Source organism: Acomys russatus, chromosome 26 (assembly GCF_903995435.1).
Source record: "Acomys russatus chromosome 26, mAcoRus1.1, whole genome shotgun sequence".
Classification (NCBI taxonomy): Eukaryota; Metazoa; Chordata; class Mammalia; order Rodentia; family Muridae; genus Acomys; species Acomys russatus.
Window position 1 is genome coordinate 10,928,076 of NC_067162.1, and position 25,788 is coordinate 10,953,863.

General features: G+C 50.4%; 1 protein-coding gene across 1 annotated transcript in view; it reads left to right on the top strand.

Annotated features, from left to right (window-relative positions):
* LOC127209651 (voltage-dependent P/Q-type calcium channel subunit alpha-1A) overlaps window positions 1-25,788 on the top strand; it is a 142,966-nt gene that overhangs the window by 19,624 nt on the left and 97,554 nt on the right. The window contains exons 5-14 of the mRNA XM_051169332.1: window positions 2,066-2,181; window positions 4,044-4,100; window positions 6,118-6,207; window positions 12,039-12,248; window positions 17,102-17,214; window positions 19,482-19,594; window positions 19,717-19,848; window positions 20,126-20,198; window positions 23,082-23,199; window positions 23,315-23,382. Coding sequence (XP_051025289.1) covers window positions 2,066-2,181; window positions 4,044-4,100; window positions 6,118-6,207; window positions 12,039-12,248; window positions 17,102-17,214; window positions 19,482-19,594; window positions 19,717-19,848; window positions 20,126-20,198; window positions 23,082-23,199; window positions 23,315-23,382 — 1,090 coding nt within the window. The remainder of the gene's footprint in view (window positions 1-2,065; window positions 2,182-4,043; window positions 4,101-6,117; window positions 6,208-12,038; window positions 12,249-17,101; window positions 17,215-19,481; window positions 19,595-19,716; window positions 19,849-20,125; window positions 20,199-23,081; window positions 23,200-23,314; window positions 23,383-25,788) is intronic.

The window sequence follows — 25,788 nt, forward strand, 5'->3', positions numbered from 1 at the left end:
CCTCTGTGGGTACTACACATCCATAGCACACAGACATACATGCAGGCAAAACATCTATACACATAAGATAAATATAAGAAAGAATAATTTTGTCTAAAAATTATTTGGAGTAACTTCTTTCCTGTTTTTCAAATAATCATAGCCCATAAGCCATATGTGGTAGCACAGGGTCTGTGATCACAGCATAGGAGGGTAAGGCAAGAGAATCATGAGTTCCACATTGTCCTGGGTTTTAGAACAAAATCCTATCTAAAATAAAATAAGGGGCTGGAGAAACGGCTCAGCAGTTAGGAGCACAGCTAACAACCATCTGTGACTAGTTCCAGGGAATCCAACAACCTCTTCTGACCTCCAGGCACCAGGTGCACACGTAGTGCACAGCATACATGCAAGCAAAACATCCAAATACATAAAATGCATATATATATATATGCACTCAGGAAGTTGAGACAGGAGGGTTGCCACAAATTTACTTCAGAGTCATTTCCAGGTCAAGCTGGGTTACAGAGTGAAGCCCTGTCTCATAGGAACAAAACACTGACACAAACACACACACACACACACACACACACACACACACACACACACACACACATATTTTCCTTGGGTCTGGAGAAACGGCTCAGCAGTTAGGCATGCCTACTGCTAGGCTGATCCTGTTGATGTGTATCTTTGAGCCTGGCACTCTGGAAGCAGAGGCAAATGGATCTCTTGTAGTTCAAGGCCAGACTGGTCTACATAGTAAGACCCTGTCTCCAAAAAAGGTAAGGGGGCATTGTAGAGATAACTCAGCAGTTAAGAGCACTTAGTCTTCTTGCAAATGGCATGGGTTTGGTTCCCAGCACCTTTATGATAGCTTACAGTCATCCAGAACCAGTTCCAAGGGGTCTGATGCTCTATTCTGACCTCTAGCACCGGGCACATACCTGACACACATACATACGTGCAAGTGAAACACTCCTACACATATAATAAATCTAAAAGAAAAAAGAGTGATTACTGCTATTGCAGAGGACCTAAGTTCAGTTCCCAACACCCAAAACCACCTGTAGCACCAGCTGGAGGGAATTTGACACCCTCTTCCAGACTCCAAGGGTACCTGTACAAACGTGGTACACACATATACACATAAATAAAAATTATAAATAAGCATTTTAAATGCATTTCCCTAACACAAACGGGTCCCCAGATCCCCAAGATTACTTTGACTAAAAGAAAAAGCTTAATTACAAACAGACTTCATATTTCTCACCAAAGAAGTCTGGGGGCGCATAATGTAGTTCCCCGCTGCCAACAGCAACCCCAGATTCTTCCAGGTTTCCACTCCAACGTCCTTTTCCAAGGCTTTTGGTGGCAGATAGTTCATGTCTCAAGATAGCTGCCTGATACAGAGAAGATGGCCTCTCCATGATTCAAACAGGAAGAAGCAGAGCCTCTAGGGGAAGAGACGCAAAAGGGCAAAAAGGGCCAGAGTGGTGTTAGCCAGGATTGTTCTGGAAGAGCGAAACCAATGTGTGGCAACAGTAGTCAGCTTAGCGTCAAGATTTTGAGCTCTTGCCTTTTTGATTCAGATGTTTGGGGACACTGGGAAGTGTGTTCACTGTCAGAAATACTCAGTCCTGTAAGATTAGGGTTCCTCCTAGAGGGATCGCTTCTGTGTCGAGAACCACTGCCCTTCACTGAACCCCTAAACACACACGGCCTCTTAAAAGTTTTTCCTAACAACGAGGTCTCTGAGCCAGACGTGGTGGTGCACGCCTTTATCCCCAGCACTCAGGGAAGCAGAAGCAAGTGAATCTCTGTGAGTTTGAGGCCAGCCTCGTCCAAAAAAACAACAAAAAAAAAGGTTTCCAATAGCCCAGGATGGTCGTAAGGTAGCCAATCATCAACTAAGGTTTCTCATGCCTCCATCTTCGGAGCACTGGGATAACGGGCATGCGCCACTATGCTGTGTTTATGATGTGTTCTGGAGAAGAAGCCCACAGCTCTGCATGTGGTAGACATTTGTCTATTTATGGACTAAGCACCATCACCACCAACCCCTGGCTCTTTTGTGACTCTACAGGGAGTTTGCCAAAGAAAGAGAACGTGTGGAGAACCGGAGGGCTTTTCTGAAGCTCAGAAGACAACAGCAGATTGAACGTGAGCTCAACGGCTACATGGAATGGATCTCAAAAGCAGGTGAGGTCCTTCCATCCCGGGCTCCAGGGGAGGGCATCTCAAGGGTCACACCTGCAACTTGAAGAGGCCCAAGGAGAGGGTGTTGATGGGAAGAGAAAGAGAATCTAAGTTGCTAGCCCCAGAGTTTAGTGGCAAGAATCCGCAATGGAGTGGGGGCCTGGAGTGCACACCTGTAGCCCAGTATGGTGTGTGTGTGTGTGTGTGTGTGTGTGTGTGTGTGTGTGTGTGTGTGGTGGGGGGGGAGGTTGGGTGCTCTGCTAGTTAGCTTGCTGTTGCTGTGATGAAAGCCATGACCAGAAGGGTTGGTTTTAGCTTACGCTTCACAGCCCATCGCTGAGGGAAGTCAAGGGCAGGAGCTTTAAGGGAAAGCCAAGAGGCAGGAACTGAAGCCCAAGGCGTAGAGGAACACTGCTTTCCACACTGCAAAGACCAGGGACTGAATAGTTCCCCCATTCCCAGGGTGGGGGGCTCCTTAGCAGTCCCTATCTGGTACTAAAAACCTGGAAAGTTCCTGGAGAGCCACTTGTCCTCAGTCAGGTGACGGAAGCCTGGAAACGCTGGTTCTGGTATCAATCAGCGAAGTGGTAAACTGAAGGAGAGACTCCCTCATGAGAGGAAAGGCCAGATACCCTCCCCCGCCACACCCTTTCCACCAGAGCCCGCTACCATATTCTTCCAACGCCAGTTAAGACAATTCCTCGAGTAGGGCTCAAATGATTCTGACCTGCGGCAAGTTGGCATTAAAACCGACCATCTCCCTAAACCAGTGGTAGTTATAACAAAGCACCTGAGGCAGGTGAACTTTTTTATAGAGCTTACTGAGTGTCTATTACTTCCTTGCTGCTGTGATAAGAGCAATGTAGAGGGGAAAGGGCGGGTAGACGTGGCAGCAGGAAGGGGAGGTATGACGGCAGGAGCAGGAGGCTGGCTGGTCACATCCCACTCACACTGAGCCACCAGAACCAGAACAAGAAGTGGGGCCTGGGCCGGGCGGTGGTGGTGCATGCCTTTAATCCCAGCACTCGGGAAGCAGAGGCAGGCAGATCACTGTGAGTTCGAGGCCAGCCTGGTCTACAAAGCGAGTCCAGGACAGCCAGGGTGACACAGAGAAACCTTGTCTCGAAAAACCGAAGAAGAAGAAGGAGGAGGAGGAGGAGGAGGAGGAGGAGGAGGAGGAAGAGGAAGAGGAAGAAGAAGAAGAAGAAGAAGAAGAAGAAGAAGAAGAAGAAGAAGAAGAAGAAGAAGAAGAAGAAGAAGAAGAAGGGGGGGCCTGGCTGTAAGCCTGAAGACCCGCCCCCCCCCCCGTGACCCACTTCCTCCATGGCAACTTCCCCAAGCACCACCTCCATCTGGGGCATGTTTCCCATCTGACCACAGAAAAAAGATCTAAGGTTCACCAAGGTCAGGGCCACACAGGGGCTCAGCCTGGTGAAGACTCTAGGTCTCGTGGTGGGCACCGTAGAGCTAGGATGTAAGAGACATCAACACACGAGGAAGTGAGACAGACTAAGAGCAGGTTTGCCCTGACAGCTGACTTGTGCCATGAGCTCAGATGTCCCATGAGAGCTTTCTTAACCCCTTCCAAGGACACACGGCCTGTAACTTACGGACCCCGCCCCCCGAAGCGCTGTTCCACAGTGTGGAGCCCAGCTATATCTAAATCACAAACTACCTCAGCTGCCAATTGTACCCACTGCTAGGTGGGGCCAGGATGCAGAAGGCAGCTGCCTGGGTCTGGCCAGTTGGGTTGGACTGGTAGCCAGGGGCAGCGGGTGTGGCCAGGGTACTTCGTTTGCAGTCCTTGGTGGTCAATCCCTTAGAAAGCCCTTCAGGCAGGACCTTAACTCTGCTCTTCTTCTCAGAAGAGGTGATCCTCGCGGAGGACGAGACAGATGTGGAACAGAGGCACCCTTTTGATGGTAACTGCCCTGAGCCCAGCATGACGGAGGGTCCCAGGGGAGTGGGGTTGGCTGGAGCTGGCTCTAGGAGGTATAATAGGCCAAGCCAGAAAGAAATGTGACACTGGGCTGTGCAAGGAAACTTGAGGAATTGAGGCATGGGCCTCTGGATGGAATTTCAGAACCTCCAGAGGGGTGGGGTGGTGGTGAGTGGGAGTCCATGCCTGACTGCCCCTTTCCTCCTTTAATGGTGTGCCATGTGCCCATAGTTTTTCTCTTCTGTAAAATGGAATAGGGCTGGTGATATGGCTCAGTGGGCGAAGGCATTTGTTTAGTCTAAACTTAATGACCTGAGTCCCGTCCCTAGAACCCATGTGGTAGAAGTAGAGAAAGAAGTGTGTGTGCACACACACACACACACACACACACACGTGCCCACACACCAGTGTTACTGACAATGAGAGAAAGAATTCTATCTCCTGGCCAGAGGTGCAGACAGGGCGACAGAGCACCTGCATAAAGATGTGCGTTTCATCTTCGGCATTGCCAAGAAAAACCTAGAGAGAGAGAGAGGAAAAATGAGTGTTGTCCCTGACCAACAGTCCTGCCAGCCAGCCAGATCCCAGCAGCTTGGCTGCTTCCTAGATCCCAGCCCTGTCCAGCAGTGGGTGCAGTAGACACACAGGGGAAAGTAGTAGGGGACACATACAAACCAAGTACACTGTCCCAGGTGTATGAAAATGTCCTACTCTGTGGGGGAGCCTGGAGAGACAGGTCCTCGCCTTAGAGCACCTGCTGCTCTTCCAGAGGACCGGGTGACTGAGAACACCTATGGCTCTAACGCCAGAGCATCTGACGCCCTCTTCTGGCCTCCATAAGAACTACAGCCATGTGCACAAAATATGCATACATTTGGTTTCTTTTCAAATATTTATTTAAAAAACAAAACAAAACAATATTTTGTTGTCAACAACAAAAACAATTAGGAAAAGTTTAAATATTGAAATACCAGAAAGAAATAAAGAATCCTAAGTGTATTTATTTGGGAGTAAAAAGAGCTTCCCCGTAGGGTCCTAAGTCTCTCTCTTGGAGTGCATGTCCACTTGCCTTGGGGAATAAGCCTCAGCACTGAACGGTTGCCCCAACGCCAACCAGCCCAGCACATGTGAGCTAGGATAAGGGATGAACCGTGTCTCCTGTCTCAGGATTTCCAGGAAGTGAACCTTGCTCTGAATATAAAATAGACCAAAGTGGGCTGGAGAGATGGCTCAGGGGTTAAGAGCACTGACTGCTCTTCCAGAGGTCCTGAGTTCAATTCCCAGCACCCACATGGTGGCTCACACCCAGCTATAATGTGATCTGATGCCCTCTTCTGGCCTGCAGATGTACATGCAAAAAGAGCACTCATAAATAAAATAAATAAATAAATAAATCTTTAAAAAAAAAAAAGACCAAAGCCAGCATGGCAGTGCACAACTATAGTCTCAGAGTTCAAGAGGCAGAAGCAGGTGGATCTCTGTGAGTTCCAGTGCTATGTAGTGAGACCCTATCTCAAAAACCAACAGGACTGGGAAAATGGTTCAGCAGTTAAGAGCACTGGGTGCTCTTCCAGAGGCCCCTGGGTTAAATTCCCAGCACCCACATGGTGGATCACAACTTTCTGTAACTCCAGTCCCAAGGAATCTGTGGCCTAGGCTCTCTTTGTAGACCAGGCTGGCCTGAAACTCACAGAAATCCACCTGCTTCTGCCTCCCAAGTGCTGGGATTAAAGGCATGTGCCACCACCGCCCGGCTATAAAATAATTTTTAATTAAATTAAATAATAAAAAAAAAAGACAGAACGGATTGAAAATAGTGTTTCTGAGCCTGGACTTTGAATTCAAGCTGAACAGTACCAGGCTTGCCCGGACTCCTTTAAGCAAAGCCGCCTCACCTTCCCCAGTGGTGGCTTGCATGTGTGCGTAGTGGGCATGGCATCTTGCCATCCTGGCTTAAAAGGGTAATGCCGTCTTCTCTCGCCATGTTTCCCTTGTTGGAGCTCTGCGGAGAGCTACTCTGAAGAAAAGCAAGACGGACCTGCTCAACCCTGAGGAGGCCGAGGACCAGCTGGCTGACATCGCGTCTGTAGGTAAGTCCCTCCCTCTGCACCAGCCACTGCTCATCACCTGGGAATGGGCGGCTGAGCCCCCGGGAACCCTAGAACTGCTTCTCATGCTCTCCGTGTCTTGGGGGGTTGCATTATGATGAAAACGGCAACTTTCCCACCTGCTTTTTTAGTTTATTTGGTGTGTGTGTGTGTGTGTGTGTGTGTGTGTGTGTGTGTGTTGTTTTTTGTACCTGGCTGGATCCTGTCTCCTAATTCCATTGTAGTGTCTCAACTAAATGAGCCCATAATGTCTCTTAAAGAGCTACGTGTGTGTCTTATGTAGATGAGTACTCTATTCGCATGTACACCTGCAGGCCAGAAGAGACCACCAGATACTATTGTGGATGGTTGTGAGCCACCATGTGGGTGCTGGGAACTGAGCTCAGGACCTCTGGAAAAGCAGACAGTGCTCTTAACCGCTGAAACATCTCTCCAGTTCCCATAAATCTCTTTATCGTGGGTGTAAGTCTAAACGTCACTCATTTACATTTTAGTCCGAGAGCAGGCTCCTAGTTACCTCGGCTAAGACCATAACAGCTGAGCATCCCTACAGTGCATAGCAGGGCGTGGCAGCACATACCCTTCATCTCAGCTGTGGGGGGGGGGGGGGCAGGGGGGGGGAGGGACAGAGGCACCTGTACTGCATAATGAGTTCTCAGCCAGCTGGACTACACTGGGAGACCCTGTTTCAAAAACAAACAAACAAAATAAAACAAAATTCCTCTGAACTGTTTCAGCCAAAGAGTGAACCCCAGGCTAGTGAGAGACCCCAAGGGAGGTGGGTGGTATCCTCCGGCCTCCACACAGATGTCCACCCACACAGACACAAACATGAACATGCCAACACACATACACACATACACACATACACACACGAACACACACATTCAGACAAAAACAAAGATGGATTGGCAGATGAAGATGCTTGCTGCCAAGCTTGACCTAAGTTTGAGTCCCAGAACCCCACATGGTCAGAGAGGCTTCTTGGAGGAGATGCTGTTTGTGTTGAGAGCTGAAAGCCAGTGGCAGAAAGAATTGCTTAAAAAGTGTCTCTTCAGCAGTGCCACTGGCTAGCACAGCAGCCAAGCTCCGTAGGCGCTGGGGGTGTTTGGAGGAGCAGTGTGCGCACACACACCCCTCTAATCTCACCCACGTCACCATCTGCCCTCTCAGCGTGCTCTGGTCCCAGAGGGTGGCTCTGCCGGATGACATCTGCCTCCTTGTAGTGTCTCTGAGTAGGAACGCTGTTGTGCACAGTCACAGTTACTCCCCAACACCCTATGGGCGTGCTCCTGGGGATAATTGCAGGATCAAAGACATGAATGAGTCCCCAGCTCCTTACTCCAAGAGCCGTTCTGTGCGTGAATAACAGGACACTCATTCATGAGCCTTGGCAGGACAGAGAGAGTCTCACTGGTCCCCGCTCTGGCTCTGCATAGTCCCTTTCCCAGTTACGGAGGTTTGTAATGCTGTTTTAAAGCTTAGTTTCCATTTCTGGGTGAAACTCTTGTTTATGGTGACTGTTGCTTCCGTCCCTCTTTGTGGGCACATGTCTTTGAGAAGCACTGCAGCTGTCTGCTTCTGCCTCATGCATTCAGTCAGCATTGGCCTTGAGGACTCACTTGTCAGCCCACTTTTTTTTTTTTCTTTTTTGCACACGGTCTCTCTGTGTAACCCTGAATGGAGAAATGGAGAGATAGCTTAGAGGTTAAGAGTGCCTGGCTGCTCTTGCAGAGGACCAGAATTCAGTCCCCAGAACACACATGGTGGCTCACAATCACCTATAATCCCAGCTCCAGGGGGATCTGACGTTCTTTTCTGGCCTTCTCAGATGCACATGCAGACAAACACTCACACATATAAAGTAAAAGTAAATCTGGCCAGATGTTGGAGGCGCACACCTGTAATCCCAGCACTCAAGAGCCAGAGGCAGGTGGATCTCTATGAGTTTGGGGCTAGCCTGGTCTACACAGAGTTCCAGCTCAGCCAAAGCTGGACCTTGTCTCAAATATATATATGTATGAATGTATATGTATATATATGTTCATTTATTGGTATATTAACATGTGTAGGCATGCATGTCACCATACATGTGTGGAAGCTGCAGACAACTGTGGAAGGAGGCTCTGTCTTCCATCATGTGTGTCCTAGGAATCAAACTCAAGTCATCAGGCTTGGTGGCAGGCATCTTTACCCCGGAGCCACCTTGCAGGCCCCACTCTTTGCTTTGTTCTATATGAACAGGCAAGCATCTTTGTTGTTATTGTTGTGTACTTGGGGGCCCAGGTTGAGACCTTGCGCATTAGACAGGTGGCCACTCTCAGTGAGTTTCTATTCATCATCCTTCATCACGACAGACACAGACACGTGATCTGACCCCCTGCTGACAAGGACGAGGGGAAACTGACCCTATTGGATGGAATCTCTTGGTAGAGGCGGAGATGTGTAAGGTTCCTGGTTTACTTTTATCACTTGGCCTTATTTAATTATAGGTCAGTTCCTTGACCTGCCATCTATGCAACTTTTATCTGTTTACTTACTTGCTTTTGCAGAGCTGCAGGCACAGCCCAGCTCCGTCCCCGGCCCCCTCCCCCTCGCCTACTTTAATTCTTCAAAATGATTCCTTCTCTTGTGCAGGAGGCATGTGTCCCAGCGGCTCTGGCAGAATTGCTTCTAATGTTTAAATAAGTAAAAGCAAGGGGCTAGAGTGGAGCTCGCAGGGAGCACGTGTTCGGAATGCATGAAGCACTGGGCTCTACGCTTGGCACTTTAAAAACCAAACAAATTTAGAAGCCAATGAGGGCTGAGGAGGTGGCTCAGGGGGTAGGGCCTTGCCTTGCAAGTGTGAGGACCTGAGTTTGAGTCTTGGAAACCATGGAAAGTCAGAGTCAGTAGCAAGTGCCTGTAATTCTAGTACTTCTACCCTGAGATAGGAGGCAAAGACAGATGCACTCCCAGAGAGTTACAAGGCCAGCTAGCCAGCAGCGAACAGCAAAAAAGACCCTGTTTCCGTGAGAATGGTGGCACACAACTCTAATACCAGCACTGGGAGGCAGAGGCGGATGTATCTCTGTGAGTTCAAGACCACGCTGGTCTACTTAGTGAATTCAAGACCAGCCAGGACCACACAGTAAGACCCTGTCTCAAACAAGGTAGAAGTTGAGGATGGAAACCAAGAAGTTGTCCTCCATATATGTATCATGTGTGTGAATGCATATACAAACATGTATGCTTTATACACTCATACACACCAAAAAAATTTTTTTGAAAGAAATAAAATGTGTCTTTCAACTTTCTAAATGGATGCCAAACACAGTCTGAGAATTGATAGCCTGTGGCAGGCTCCATCCATCCAAGCAGCAAATCTGCCCAACCACAAAGGAGTAGACTCCATGCTAAGCACGGGCTCCCTAGACTATCCAGAAGGCCGGGGTCCCAGAGCTCTGAGGAGGAAACGCTGTGCTGTGCTGTGAATTAGCCGATGGGTGTCCTCACCACAGAGGAGCTGACTGTGGGCTGAGGAAGGGGATCTAAGCAGGGTCCTAGGATAAAATGTCTGCTGGAAAGACAAGTTCCTTCAAGAAACACTATTGTAAGACGTGGTTGGCTCTGTGTGGCAGTGTAGTATGTACTTTAACATGGGGGGCAGGGAGGATGGCTTAGTGGCTAAGGTGCTGGCTGTGCATGCCAGCCCTTCCCCCCCCCCCCCGCCGCCCCGTATGGATCCTTGACTGTGCTGGTGCATGCTAATAACGGAAGCCTGGGGTTCCTGAGGATCTCTGGCTAAACAGTCTAACCTAGGAGGGAAGTTCCAAACCTGTCTCAAAAAAAAAAAAAAAAAAAAAAAAAGTGAGGCTGGAGAGATAGTTGCACTTCTAGAGGTCGAGTTCAATCATAACCATCTATAAGGAGATCTGGTGCCCTCTTCTGGCCTGAAGGTGTATTGCAGGCAAATCACTGCATACTTAATAAGTAAATAATTTTTTTTTTTTTTTTTTTTAATATGTGGATGGGATCTGAAGACCTCTGGCCTCCATATGCACACATGTATGAGTGCACAGATGACATACACACACACACACACACATGCTGAGAGACAAAAGAAAATCGTAGGAGTGTTTGTCTTTCTGTCACGGTGGCCTGGGCACTCCCTCCCACACCAATCTCTAAGAAAATGGCCCCACAGACTTGCCTACAGGCCAGTCTTATGGAGGCATTTCTCAATTAAGATTCTCTCTTCCCAGACACGTCTAGGTTTGTTGACCAAAACCAAGCAGCACATCCCTTTATGATACACATGGTAATTGGCTCAAGCCAGCCATGCTGCGGTGTGGATGTGCTTCTAAACCACCTGCAGAGGCTGCAGACAATGCAGCAGTAACATGCTCACTGCCTTTGTGAGACTCTGGTTCCATTCCCAGCACCCACACAGTGCAGCTCACAACAGCCTAGCTCTGGGTACCTGGCATCTTCTGCTGGCCAAGTAGGCACGCGTGCACACACACATACACACACACAGAGAAAGAGAGAGAGAGAGAGAGAGAGAGAGAGAGAGAGGATAATAAGAAAACCCAATTATGTAATCTACAATAATTATTTTCGAGTTGTAAATACTTGTATAAAATATAATCACTTTTATTTTTAAAACATTTTAATTTTAAAAGGCGGGGGCCAGGGTTCAGTAGCAGTATGTTCACCTACTGTGTGTGCTTGCTGTGTGCAAGGCTCCGAGTTCAAATCTTGGCACTGTCAAAAAAGTAAAGAAACAAGGGAACAAATAAGATGCTGAGTATAGAGCCTAAGAGAAAAGGGAAGCTTCTGTGGGTGGATCTCTCCGATCGGTTATTACATTTGGGGCCTGGAGAGATGCTCGGTGGTTTAAAGCATGTGATGGACCCAAATTCAGTTCCCAGACCCACATACAGTAACCCTCATCCTCTGCTGGCCTCATGAGCATCTGTACATACATGGCACATGCATGTGTGTGTGTGTGTATATGTCCGTTACATGAAAATATTTTCAAAATAAGTATTACATTCTATTCATATTTTTTAAATGCTTGGTGCATACCGCGTGCCCATCCATGTGTGCACACTCTGCCTGCATGTAGAGGCCAGAGGAGGACACCATGTCCTGCTGTATCGCTCACATGTGCACTTCTGTGCTGGTGCACATGCATTTGGAGGCGGGCGCACAGCCTGAGGTGACATCCTCAGGAGCCCCGCCCTCATCCTTTGAGGTGCAGTCTCTCGCTGGCCTGGGGCTCACTGGCTAGGCTGGGTGGGGCCGGCCAGGCAGTGTCCTGTCACCAGTGCTGGGATTACAAGCACACTCCATTCTTCTGTCCAGGTTTGATGTGGTTTTTAGGGTTAAACTCAGGACTTTATGGTTTGGGGACAGGCACTTACTGACTGAACCAGCCCCTGGCCCCAGATGTCTGTTTAATGTGTGTTCTCCTCAAGTGGCAGCTTTCACGTGGGTGGGAGTTCTGCCTCTGTCTTGTCGCCAGCTCAGGGCCTAATAAGAAAGAACAGTTCCTCAGGGAGTCTCAACCCGGTGCTCCTAATCCGAACATCTAAGACGCGACAAGCTCCACACAGCCGTGTAATGCCTCAAGTGGGAAACTCTGTGCTGAGCACTTGGGGGAACCCAGGATCCTATCACCCCTCATCCTTGGGGAGGGAGGGGCCTTTGGAGCATGTAGCTCCCATCCTGGGAACCTGCAGCACCACACCCTCTTCCCTCTCACGTGGCTTCCTCCCTAGGGAGGCCATCCTCAGTCTCACCCTCTCTCTCCCTCCTTTCCCTGGCAGGGTCTCCCTTCGCCAGAGCCAGCATTAAAAGTGCCAAGCTGGAGAACTCAACTTTTTTTCACAAAAAGGAGAGAAGGATGCGTTTCTACATCCGCCGCATGGTCAAAACTCAGGCCTTCTACTGGACCGTGCTCAGTCTGGTAGCCCTCAACACGCTCTGCGTCGCCATCGTCCACTACAACCAGCCCGAGTGGCTCTCCGACTTCCTCTGTGAGTGGAGCCCCTCGGACCTTCGCTCTCTCATGACTGCTGCTTCTCCTTTAGCCCTTCCCAAACCTGCCACTGCCTATGGCCGTGTCTGCAGCTCAGATGGGGCCATGCAGCCACCGCCATAACAGAGCCTGCCTTAGACTAGTGCTGATAGAAGACCTGAGGCAGCTGAGGGAAGAAAGCCAAAAGGGTTTGTCAGGGTCAAGGGCGTTCGGCTTAGCTCTGGGCAGAAGCTCAAGGAGAGTGACGTAGGGATGGAAGGAAGGAGTGTGTGCTGGAGCCTGTGGTCACACCTGCAGCCAGGGAGGTGAGACAGACTGGCATCAAAAAGAGAAAAGAGATGGGAAGTGGCTTGGTGGGTAATGGCTAGGGTAGCGAGGGTGGCGAGGTGGGTAATGGGTAGGGTGGCGAGGTGGGTAATGGGTAGGGTGGCGAGGTGGGCAATGGCTAGGGTGGCGAGGTGGGTAATGGCTAGGGTGGCGAGGTGGGTAATGGGTAGGGTGGCGAGGTGGGTAATGGCTAGGGTGGCGAGGTGGGTAATGGGTAGGGTGGCGAGGTGGGTAATGGCTAGGGTGGCGAGGTGGGTAATGGCTAGGGTGGTGAGGTGGGTAATGGCTAGGGTGGCGAGGTAGGTAATGGCTAGGGTGGCGAGGTGGCAAGGTGGGTAATGGCTAAGGTGGTGAGCTGGTGAGGTGGGTAATGGCTAAGGTGGTGAGGTGGGTAATGGCTAGGGTGGCGAGGTGGCGAGGTGGGTAATGGCTGGGGTGTCAAGCCTGGAAACCCGAGTTGATTTCCGGAACCCACACAGAAGAAAGAGAAAACGGAATCCTCTGACTCCACAGGAACACTGTGGCATGGGCATGTACATATGCATACATGCATACACAGACACATGTGCATGCATGCTTGCACACACACTCATGCACACATGCTCATGCACACATGCTCATGCACACACGCTCATGCACACACGCTCATGCACACACACTCATGCTCACACACACACTCATGCTCACACACTCATGCACACATGCTCATGCACACACACTCATGCACACCCGCTCATGCACACACGCTCATGCACACACGCTCATGCTCACACACTCATGCACACCCGCTCATGCACACCCGCTCATGCACACACGCTCATGCTCACACGCTCATGCACACACGCTCATGCACACACGCTCATGCACACACACTTGCACACACGCTCATGCACACACGCTCATGCACACACGCTCATGCACACACGCTCATGCACACACGCTCATGCACACACGCTTGCATGCTCATACACTCATGCACACACGCTCATGCACACACACTCATGCACACACACTCATGCACACACACTCGCATGCTCATACACATATACAGTAGTTTTTTTTTTTTAAAGAAGCACAGAAAGTTAAAAGAAGAGAGACAGAGAGATAGGAGAGATAGATGCAAATGCAAAGGTAGAGACAGTGAGATAAAGGCAGTGAAAGAGCCTCAGAGCAAGCCAGGAAAGCAGTGTGGCCAGTGTCCTAAGTACCTCCCACTAGCCCCACCTTTGAAGGCCCTTCACCAGCTCCCAGTGTTTCCTGCTCTATAGTTCAGCCTCCTAGAACATGAACCTTTGAAGGGGACACAGGACATACCCAGCCTTGCCCGGCCCATCTTTCACACCGTCCTGAGAGCCGAAGGCTGGAAGTCAGGCCACTGTTTCTAACGTGGATACAGGAATACTGACGATGTGCAGATGGGAAGATAAAAGACAGACAAGAGAGCCACACAGGCAGTGGCGTGCGTTAGACCCCAAGAGCACTGCTCGGATTGTCCATGGGATACCCACTTTCGAGCTGGGAACCTCAGAACCACAAGTGTCCTGTAAGCAGTGATGGCCTCTGTCCCTCTCTTCCTCCCAGTGCTAGAGTTAGAACTTGGGGATTTACAGGGAATCTACCACTGACTCATGCCCACAGCCCACACTGGGGGACTCTAGACCCCCTGATCTGGTCTCCACCTGCTTTTTTGTTAAAACGTCTACTTCTCCCCTTTCTCTCTCCTTTTGCCTCGCCTCTGCCTGAGGCTTAACAAACATAAGTGTGTTTTGCTTCCTCAGAGAAGCCAGGACCCTCAAGGTTTTGCCCTCTGGATTCTGCCTAGAGTTTCAGGATTTGCCTAAACTGAGCATGGGTCCTAGAAAGTGGGAGCCCCCAGGCTGGGAAAAAAAACTATAAGGAGTCAACAGAAGGTGTGGGCCTAACAACGGTGTGGATGGCCTGGCTCACCCCTGGAGGCCCCGTGAGAACTACTCAATCTTTGGTGCCTACTAACTGCCTCCTACTGGAGCTGTTGGCTTTCTGGCCTGTTTACTGGCCTTTTTCAGAAGTGGCTTAGGACAGCTATAAGGATGGTCATGCCTTCGACCTAGAAAGGCCCAAATTCTAGTGCAGAGGACTGTCTCCTTGAACCTTTGTGGTCCCCAGAACTGTTGTCTGACCCCACAGGCCACCCCAAGGGGACTGTTCTTTCTCTGAGCCTGACCTGCTTCCAAGCTGCGTAATTGCATCGGTCCCTCTGGAGCTCTGTAAACGAGGACTCTCTATTTCTCGTTATGACCTCTTCCCGCAGACTATTTTTTACTCGCCTATTTTCATCCACTAATCATCTTGCAATCTGTCCTGGTTAAGGAAACAGGGGATTAGGACTTTCTGCCTGGAGGCTTTGGTGTGTAGACATCTTTTAGTTAGCCCCATTTTCCAGTTATGAGGGAAAAAAAAAAGGAGACAGAGAGAGGTGACAGAACTTTTCCCAGGTCACACAGCTTGTAAGGGAGGAATCCAGGATTTGAACCCAGGAAGTTGTGTTCCTAAGTCCAAGTTGTATCTGATGGTGGAGTCCTTGAAGTCTCAATGTCTGTCCTACCCCTTAGGCAGGTCGGACTGTAATCCACTGATCAGAGGTCTTCAGTCCTAAGGCAGTCTATAAATAACAAAGAATGTAACAGTCAGTTTCAGAGAAATCCAGACCAGAACAAGGGAGCCCCTTGGAACTGATGAAATGAACACCTGGGTCTCGGGATCTCTGTCTGGACCTGGTAGAGAGGTCTGACAGTCCCTATGGTTCTTCTATGCTCTGGTGTTGTGTGTTAATAACTCCTGAGTTTCCATGGTAACTAGTGAGCAAGCATCTCAGAGACTTCTGTCCCATTGGGGCCACCCTGTTGAGTCTCATAGGGAACAGATGTTATAGGCAGATCTGCTTCTCTAGATACTCGGTCCCAGACGCTCCAAGAGTTTCTCCCAGAAACAAGGAGCTTCTGAGAATCTTGCAAATGAAAGGAAGTTTTGGCAAAAAATGACAATGAGGGGTATTTGGCAATCAGTTCAAAACCCACCTCCTTAAAGCATCACCTAGCTAGGGCTCTTGGCAATTGTCTTAGCCAATCCACACTACTGTAACAAAATACCTGAGGCTGGGCGGTTTAGTAAGAACAAATATTTCCTTTCTTGAGTTCCGAGCGCCTCCTAGGAAATCTACATGTGGCATTCAGAGAGGCTTGGTTGTCTGCTGGAAAGCTGTTCCCTGCCCTCAATGCTGTGTCGTCTGGAAAAGATGATACCGTGCCCTCATGAAAGGCCAGAAGATGATACCGTGCCCTCATGAAAGGCCAGAAGATGATACCGTGCCCTCATGAAAGGCCAGAAGATGATCTCCTACATCAAGTCCCTTTATAGGCTGTTCGTTCCCCCTCAGCATCTTACACTGTTCTAACAGTCTTGTATCCATGGGAACTGCTCCCATGGGTTTTAGAGGCCAGGTGTGGTGGTGCGCACCTTTTTTAATCCCAGCACTAGGGAAGCCGAGGCAGGATGATCGCGGTAGGTTTGAAGGCAGCTTCATCTACAGAGGAATGCCAAGACTATGTAATGAGACCCTGTGTCTCAAAGAGCAAATCATCACAGATTTCCAGGGGGTGGAGGTGGGGCAAAAACCATAGAATTAACTCTGGGGGCACAATTATGAAGTTCTTAGAAATTACATAGCCTTCCTTTTCTTTTTGTTTTTTGTTTTGTTTTGTTTTGTTTTGTTTTGTTTTTCGAGACAGGGTTTCTCTGTGTAGCCTTGGCCATCCTGGACTCACTTTGTAGACCAGGCTGGCCTCGAACTCACAGCGATCCGCCTGCCTCTGCCTCCTGAGTGCTGGGATTAAAGGCGTGCGCCACCACGCCCGGCAGCCTTCCTTTTCTTTACACTTCCTTTGGCTTGCTCTTCTCTTTGTGTGCTGCCGTGCTAGGACGGAACCCAGGGTTTCAAACATGCTCTACCATGGAACTCTCCTAGACAAAAGCTCTACCACTAAGCCATGCCCCAGAGCCTCGCTGGGGGATTCTACCCTCGCCTTCTACTGCTGATCCAAGGCCTCTGCCTCGCACTGTCTAGTTTCAGGCAGTCATTCCACATACACATGACTATCCCTGAAACCCAGGTAGTCACTGACTAAATTTAACAAGCCACACAAAAACTTGGTCCATAGCAGTATCCCACATCCAACTTTCCTCACTGAACCAGAGTAAAAACTATTCAATGACTACCTACTGGACTTTTCCTTGCTCTTTAAAGACTGGCCTAAATTTGGCTGGCTGGTTGGTTGGTTGGTTGGTTGGTTGGTTGGAAGATAGGAACAGTTGGTTGCAGAAGAGACACTGAGGCCCATGGGGAAAGAATGCTTGTATAGCCATTGGCCATTAATCTACAGAGTACCGTCTCTGCCTCCCTGCCTGCCAGGAGGACACGGGAGAAAAACAGAGGGGGCTCTGGGCCTTCCCCAGGGCCTAAACCACGCCTCTTCCTCTTCCTTCCAGACTATGCAGAATTCATTTTCTTAGGACTCTTTATGTCCGAAATGTTTATAAAAATGTACGGGCTCGGGACGCGGCCTTACTTCCACTCTTCCTTCAACTGCTTTGACTGTGGGGTAAGTCCTGCGGTTTTTCGGGCCTTTTGTTCTGGATCTCGTCAGTCAGCGATGGCTGACACCTGGGGAGGGAGCCAGACGTGGGTTGTTCCCGCAGCCCTAGCACGTGAGCCCGAGACAGGACTGTGAGTCCAGGGTAGCCTGAGCTGACTTTCGATAATAATGCCAATAGTAAGGTTACCTCTGGGTGTGAGGTGAGCTGGGGAGAGACGTGAGGAGCACTAAGGACGCACAGCTGTTGTCACCAGGTAGGGACGTGAGGGGCACTAAGGACGCACAGCTGTTGTCACCAGGTAGGGACAGCTTAGGCTGTCTTAGGAAAGTAGAGGTGGGGAGCCCAGCAGTTTTGTGGTGACTAGGGAAGGAATGGAACTAAGTCCTACCTTAAAATCTCAAGGCAGTCAGGCAGTGGTGGCTGGCGCTCGCCTTTAATCCAAGCACTCAGGAGGCAGAGGCGGGTAGAGTTCTGAGGTTGAGGCCAGCCTGGTCTACAAAGCAAGTTCCAGGCCAGCCAACACTACACAGGAAAAATCCTGTGTGTGGGCGGGGGGGGGGGGGGGGGGGGGGGGCGCTGGAGAGATGGCTCGGTGGTTAAGAGCACTGGCTGCTCTTCTAGAGGACCCAGGTTCAATTCCCAGCAACCACATGACGGCTCACAACTGTCTATGATTCTCGTTCCAGGGGACCCAACACCCTCACATGCAGGCAAAACACTAACGCACATAAAATAAAAATAAATAAATTATTTTTTTCTCTGTTAAAGTTAGTCCAATACTTTTTTATTATCAATTAAACATTTTTTTATTTTTTTACATATACATTTATATATTACACATATAATAAATTATTTTTTTTAAACCCTCAAGTCCAGACATAGCAGCAGGTACTTTTAATACGAGCACTTGTGAGGCAGACAGAGACGGATCAGGAGTTCAAGGCCAGTCTGGGCCAATGTGTGCTTCATAGTTCAACGCCAGCTTGGGATACATGACACACTCTGTTTTAAAAAAAAAAAAAAAAAAGGTGGTGGACCAGCAAGATGACTCAGTGGGTAAAGGTGCTTGCTGCCAAGCCTGCTAACATGAGTTCAATTCCCGGGACCCACATGGTGCAAGAAGAGAACCAACTCCTGCAAGTTTTCCTCTGCCCCCTCACACACACACAGGAAAATTGTGGCACACACACCCAATCATATTCACAATGACAACAAATAGTAAATACTTTTTAAAATAAATAAATATAAATTAAAACAATAAGGAGAGAGAGAGAGAGAGAGAGAGAGAGAGAGAGAGAGAGAGAGAGAGAGAGAGAGAGAGAGAGAGAGAACCCTAAAGAGAACCAGGTGGTACCTCATTCCGTTTCCAGGAAGTGGCCAAGGAGGCAGATGCACAGACAGGAAGCACTGGGGCTCAGAAGGGCATGGACGGGTGGGGCACCTCTGGGCTGCAGACCTATGTAGACAACAATGGGCTCTTGTGGATTCCTCTGAGCTGTGCACCTCCTCATGTCAGTGGGAGGAGATGGGTATTGAAACAGTGTTTCTCTGTGTAGCCCCAGCTGGCTGCCTTCAACTCCAGTGATCCTCCTGCCTCAGCCTCTCAACAGCTGGGATAGCAGGCATAAGTGGACTTTTTTTTAGGGGGGACAATCAGGACAGGGTTTTTCTGTGTAGCCCTGAAACTCGCTCTGTAGACCAGGCTGACCTCTAAGTCAGAGATCCCCCTGCCTCTGCCTCCCAAATGCTGAGATTAAAGGTGTGGACCACCAGGCCTGGCCATGTAGACCTTTCAGAAATAAAGAAGTAGGGGGGAAAGATGAGTTTTTGGCCCCATCATATATGTTAGTCACTGTGGCAAAACATCTGACAGATAGATGCCCACGTGTGGTGGCACACGCCTTTAATGCCAGTACTCAGAAGGCAGAGGCAGGCGGATCTGCGAGTTGGAGGCCAGCCTGGTCTACAGAGTAAGCTCCAGGACAGCCAGGGCTACACAGAGAGACCCTGTCTCAAAAACGAAACACATGAACAAAACCTGACAGAAACAACCTAAAGAGGGAGGGGATCTTGACCCCTAGTGACACAGGCCTTCCAGCCAGGGGCCACCTCTTAATGGCTTCACAGACGTCCAAAAAGCAGAATAAACATGTTCCGGTGTGGACCCTCCAGATAGACAGCATCCTGCGCCCCTGAGGGGAGGGCCTGGTTCAGGCCCTGGGAATGGATGGGGGTCCTGAGGCCAGCCATGACCTTGAGCTGTCTGCTGCAGGTCATCATTGGGAGCATCTTTGAAGTCATCTGGGCTGTCATAAAGCCCGGGACATCCTTTGGGATCAGCGTGTTACGAGCTCTCAGGTTATTGCGCATTTTCAAAGTCACAAAGTAAGTCTTTGAGGTTTCTTAGCACTCTGATGAGGTGGGGGGGGGGGGGGGGGAGAGGGGGAGGGCTCCCTGCCCAGCCTGCAAATCCCTGGTCTGACCCCCACCTTGTCGTCTGTCGGCAGGTACTGGGCGTCTCTCAGAAACCTGGTTGTCTCCCTTCTCAACTCCATGAAGTCCATCATAAGTCTGCTGTTCCTCCTTTTCCTGTTCATCGTCGTCTTTGCCCTCTTGGGGATGCAGCTGTTCGGTGGCCAGTAAGTCCTGCCTGCTATGCTGGAGCACTCACCCAGAACTCCTACTCAGCCTCCGTTACACACAAACACACATCCCTTCCAGCTGATCTCCATCCTCCATCCTGTGGCTTGCCCCCGGACAGAAACAGTCGTATAAGGCAGTGGGCTTCTGGGTACTAGATACATTATCTTCCTGGGGAACAGAGATACTCTAGATGTTACCATGGAAACCAGAAGCTGAACCAGCCAGCCCCTTCAGAGCAGGAGGGCTAACGTAAAATGTCCTTGCTGTCCACAGGTTTAATTTTGATGAGGGGACGCCTCCCACCAACTTCGACACTTTTCCAGCAGCAATAATGACTGTGTTTCAGGTATGAACGTCCTCGGTCCTGATGCAGGCTCCTAACCCAGCAGCTCAGGAGCATCCTTGAATAATCCCTCCATTCCTTCCCTTTCCCCACTGTTTTAGAATGCTTGCCGATGCCGCTCAGTGCTAGAGCATTTATTCAACACATATGAGGCCCCAGATTCCAGCCCAAGTACAGCCAAGCAACACACACACACACACACACACACACACACACACACACACGAGAGCAGGAGAGCAAGAGTGGGGAAGAGGATAGCTTGTCACCTGTACATCCCAAAAGAGTATAAGCTGCTCTACAGGACCACACAGGAAAGCACTCTGGCTAGGCGGCGTAGAAGAGAGCCTTGCTTGAGGTTCTCACAGGAAGAAGCAGATGAAGTGGAGAGTTTGGCCCCTGCTGAAGCAACCGGAAGAAAGACCCTGACAGCTCCGTTAGGGTGAGCTATTCTACACCAGAAGACCAATAACCAAAGTCTTCCCCATCTCTAGAAATTGGCTTCCCCAGGGTAAGACTATCCCTCCAGGGTCTGCAGGGCTCCAGTTACTTAAGTATCAGAATTTAGCCAGTAAAGTTGGCTGGGCATGATGCACACAGGACTTGGAGGTTGGAGCAAAAGGAGGTAGGAGTTCAAGGTCATTTCTGGTATATAATGAGTTTGGGATCCGCCTGGGCTGCATGAGACACTGTTGGAAAGGGGTAGGGGGAGAGGGAGAAAAGAAAAGAGAACCCAGGGTCATGGCACACACACCTGCAAGCCCAGCACTCAGGAGGCTGAGACTGGAGGCTCTCCAGTTTAAGCCTAGACTGTGAGACCCCACCCAAAACAAGACAAACCAAGAAGGGAAAGGCCTGGTGGATACATCTACCGAGCTTCAAAGTGAGTGTGTCCACTTGTTCCAGGTCAAGGAGGCTTGCGTCCTCTTGGAGGACCTACACTGAAGCCTGGGGACTGGCCCATCAGAGACCTGTAACATATTAAAATAAATTGGGAGGGTTTTTTTGGTGTTTTTTATGTTTTTGAGTGGGGGGGGGGATATAGAAAATGTGGCATCCATCCTCCCTTTTCTTAAAGAGGCTGGCCCTTTCTAAAGGAGACTGCAAGGCAGGCTTGAGAGAGCACAGCTGTGAAGCAATCCCCTAAGACAGAAAATAAATAATAGACAGGGCCAAGCTCCAAGGGCTGGGTTCAGTCCCCCAAGGTCACAGGGCATTGTCTGCAGACGCTGCTGGTAGTCATACGTAGTTGGGGTGGGCAGATGACATTGGCATCTGGTGATGCGAAGCCAGGGATATTCAGCAGTGGGCAGACATGGATTGCTCCGCCCGGGGAATGGCCCACCCTTGAACAACAGTACCAGGCTGAGAAGCCTGACCATAGCAGAGGAACATTCTAGAATTCTATTTCCTTCATCCTCAGGAGACTTTGGATAGAAGGAAAGAAACTACTGGGCTATTGTTTTAGTTTCAGTTTTTTGTGGGTTTTTTTTTCCTCATTTTAAAAGACTTAAGTGATGAGTAATATGGCTCCTGGTCTCAGCCACAAACAAAACCCAGAGCAACACACCTATTTGTAAAATGAGGTGGCACTGTGGTCCTTTCCTCCCCACTGCTCTGTGAGAGAGCTTCTAGGCTTTTCTCCCGGCCTCTGGTTGGCTAGACCATCCTCTGGGTTAACTTTTCAGCCTCTCTGAGTGAGACTGTGGTCTATCTGTCTTTCTGGGCTGAACTTAGGTGAACTCCCACAACACCCTCAAAAAAAATTTCTTTAACCATTTGAGCATGGCCCAGACATCTTTTTGGAGATAAGCACTATGGCACATGCCTGTCATCCGGGCACCGGCATGCAAGAGGATCGGGTAGTCAAGATCATCCTTAGTTATTTGGGAAGTTTGAGGGCAACCTGCCTTACACACACACACACAGGGAAAGCCCGATAGCCCCTTCGCCTCCTCTATGCTCATCAGCGGGGCAGCCGCCTCTTGCTCCAGCTGTTCCCTCAGTGTGTGACCTGCCTTTGTGCACTGCTACGGGAGCAGTCAGTCCTAGGTGGGTGAACACCTTAGCTCCCTCACCTCGGAACACTGAACCCCAGCTGGGCCATAGCGGAATCTCGCTCCATAGATTGTCCTCTTTTGTTTCTTGTTTTGTTGACAGTGCCTCGTGTAGCCCAGGTAGCCTCATGCCAGCTATATAGCTAAGGCTGTCCTTGAATTCATCTATCTCCATGCCTCCACCTCCCTAGTGCTGGCATGGTGGGCTTGTGCCACCATGGTTTATGTAATCCTGGGGATAGAAGCCCTGGCTTCATGCATGCTAGGCAAGTGCTCTATCACTGAGCTACATCCCCAGCCCCCCCTCCTTCCCCCTCCTTCCCCCTCCTCCCCCTCCTCCTCCTTAGACTAGCAGCAACCTCACATCATAAGGCTTCACTCTCATGACCCCATGTCACCCCAGTTACTTCTCACAGGTCCCATAACCGTTGCCAAGTGATAAGCTAGGAAAGGACTCTGTCACTGAGCTACATCCCCAGGACCCCTGCCATTTAAAACTGCTGTTTGTTTGTTTGTTTGTTTGTTTGAGACAGGATCTTGCTAAATTGCCAAATACCAACTCACTCTGGGAGCTGAGTTTCTGCCCGTCCAGCCCAGAGCAAACCCTGTGTCACATCAGAGAAGACAGGCTGACAGCAAGCCACAAGACACCCAAGTCCCCAATTTCCCATAGCCAAGCTGAGAACCCCCCAGTTCTCACGCACAGAGATGGGGTTGCTGAAGCCCCCCGCCCCGGGGTTAGCGTTGGGCTGACAGATCGTGACCGCAGCTGTGGCACCAACAAGCTGGTGGCTGAGAGAGGTTTGGCTGTGTGTTTGTCCCTGTCTTCCAGATCCTGACGGGCGAGGATTGGAATGAGGTCATGTATGACGGCATCAAGTCTCAGGGGGGCGTGCAGGGAGGCATGGTGTTCTCCATCTACTTCATTGTCCTCACCCTCTTCGGGAACTGTATCCTTCTTGGGGACCAGGGACAGACTGGCTGTGGGTGGAGCAGGAGGGACCCAGATGCCCAGGCTCTGGGCAGTATGCTTCCATTAGCTTCTTTCCCTGACTCGACACACAGACACCCTGCTGAATGTATTCTTGGCCATCGCAGTGGACAACCTGGCCAACGCCCAGGAGCTCACCAAGGTGGAGGACACAGTGACCACCTGCTCGCGACAGATCATGACAGCAGGGGTTGGAGGGATGTGGGGGCTGGGTCACGGCTCTTGCTGGGGATGGGAACACTAAGGCGCCTCTCCTGGAGCCACGCTGTCCCTGATCGAGCTCAGAAGGGGAAGAAAACAGCGAGGTGGTGAGGGCTTGAGGAAGAAAGGGTTCCAGGATAACCAACCCAAGAACAGGGCAACTCGTGACTTGGTGGGGCCGCAGGCAGGAGCAGAGAAAGGGGGCCATCTTAGTCTCTGTGACCTCTAGAAAGCCAGAACTATGGCGAGTGGGGGTGGGGAATGCCCCCACTTCACCCTCCCTCTGGCTTCCACATGGAGCCTGTGAGGGGACAGTCGCTAGGAGACCACAGACAGGATGCCCCAAGGTTAGCTGCCTGGGAAGGCGGAGAATGCATCTGAAGGCATGTGGTTCCACCTGTGACCGAGTGCTGAGGAGCTGGCCAGATAAAATGCCCTCTGGCTGGCCTTCCAAGGGGCAATAGAAAAGAACTGTGGTGCTTTGGGTGCCAGGCACTCCTGTAGTCTCCTTTTGGGGAAAGGGAAACTGAGGGTCCGAAAGACAAAGCCCATTGTCCCGGATGGTATGACAGCTACAGCCACTACCTAAGGCATTGTGCAGCTGGTGTAGCAGTGTTGTGTGCCTGTGAGCATAGAGCTGAGGCAGGAGGATTGCAAGTTTAAAACCAGGCTATGCTACATGGCAAGAGCCTGGCTTCCCGTGAGTGTGTGTGTGTGTGTGTGTGTGTGTGTGTGTGTGTGTGTGAGTCCCCTCAATCTACATGTGGGAAAGCTGAGGCCAGGGATGGCAGATGCGTAGGCCATACACTAGGAACTAGGAGAGCAAAGACGGAACCCTGCAAAGGGCAGAGGAGAAGAGATGGGACAAGAAATAAGGAAGGAAAGAGCCCAGGTTTCACTAGCACTCAGTGTTGCTGAATACACTGGGGACAAACTGGCATCACGTGCCCCTCGAGGTAGCCTCAGACATCCTAGTGTCATCAGGCCCACATCAGTCAGGCACCAGGGCAGGCCACACTGCTTTCAACAATGCAGCCTCCTTGTGCACCCTGGTGGGGACAGCCCGGTTATGCACTCCACAAAGGAAACTGGAGAAGGTGATGAGGGAAGGCTGTGTACCCAGAGATGGGAGCATCTGCCTGGGAGAAGAAAACTCAGAGAAACTGCACTTTGTGCAATCTTCAGAGGTCAGAGGTCAGAGGTCAGAGCTGCCTCTGCAGAATTACAGAATCCACAGTGCTTGCAGGTAGGGGCTTCCTCCCAGGTCTGGAGTCTCCCCCCCGCCCCCACCTTCAATTTCACAGCATCATCCCTAGTGCCTCAGAACCCAAGACACTGGGGCCACAGAGCTAGGGGCTGCCAACCCTCCATCTGTTGGCCCTGGCAGGAGGGAGGGAGAAATTTCCCGGCCCCACCTTCTCAGGCAGGGAATAGCGGAAGTCTCCCACCCCAGACACAAAGCCAAGAGTTCAGCCACCGTGAAGCTGGCTGGCATGTGTCACCACAGGCTGACCCAGCGTGAGCTCATCCAAGATACAGGAGGCTGGTGTGGGAAGCGGCTGTTCCCCTGCAGACCCCAATCTCCTGCTCCGTCCACTGGACACACAGGTCACACAGTTGTAATCCTCAAGGGAGGAAAGGCATTTGTCTGAGCCCCATTTTACAGATACCATCCCCCATCCACTGATCACGTATTGAGTAACTACAGTGAGCACGGCCCTGGCCCAGAAGCCAGGGACATAGCAGTGAACAAAACAGATCATCACTGGCCTTGTGGAACAGGGATTTGGGCTGTGGAGGCAGGCAGAAACCAGACGCGTTTTTTAGAACAGCTATTTGTCAGATGGTGCTGAAGAGAAAAGTGCAGTGTGAGGAGTCAGGGAGTCTTGAAAGTATAGGTGATGAAGAAGAGGCACAGAGAAGTTAAGAGAACTGCTGAAGGTCACACAGCAATTAAGGGGTAAGGCTGGGATTTGAACCTGGGCTGTCTGAATCTGAAACGTGTGGCTTTCTCCACTGCACACGGAGAGGTTTAAACGTGAATGTGCTTCACACCCACCCAGGAGCTTGCTGTAAATGCAGATTCCGGGAGGCAGCCCTGGGTCTGCAGGTGCTGCCAGGGGCCTGGGAACCTGTGGTTTCAGTGTTGCTGAGGCCAATGTCCCAAGGACTTGGTTCTAAAAGATTCTAGGCATGGTGCCAGGAGAAAGGAAGCCCTGCCTCCTTGTTACTGACAGTTTTCAAAGTGGAGGTACCTTCTGGCCCCTAGGGGAACTGAGAACGTAGGGGCAGCCACCCTGCAACCCCCCAATGGCTCCACTTTTGGTGTTTTGAGGGTTTGGTTTTT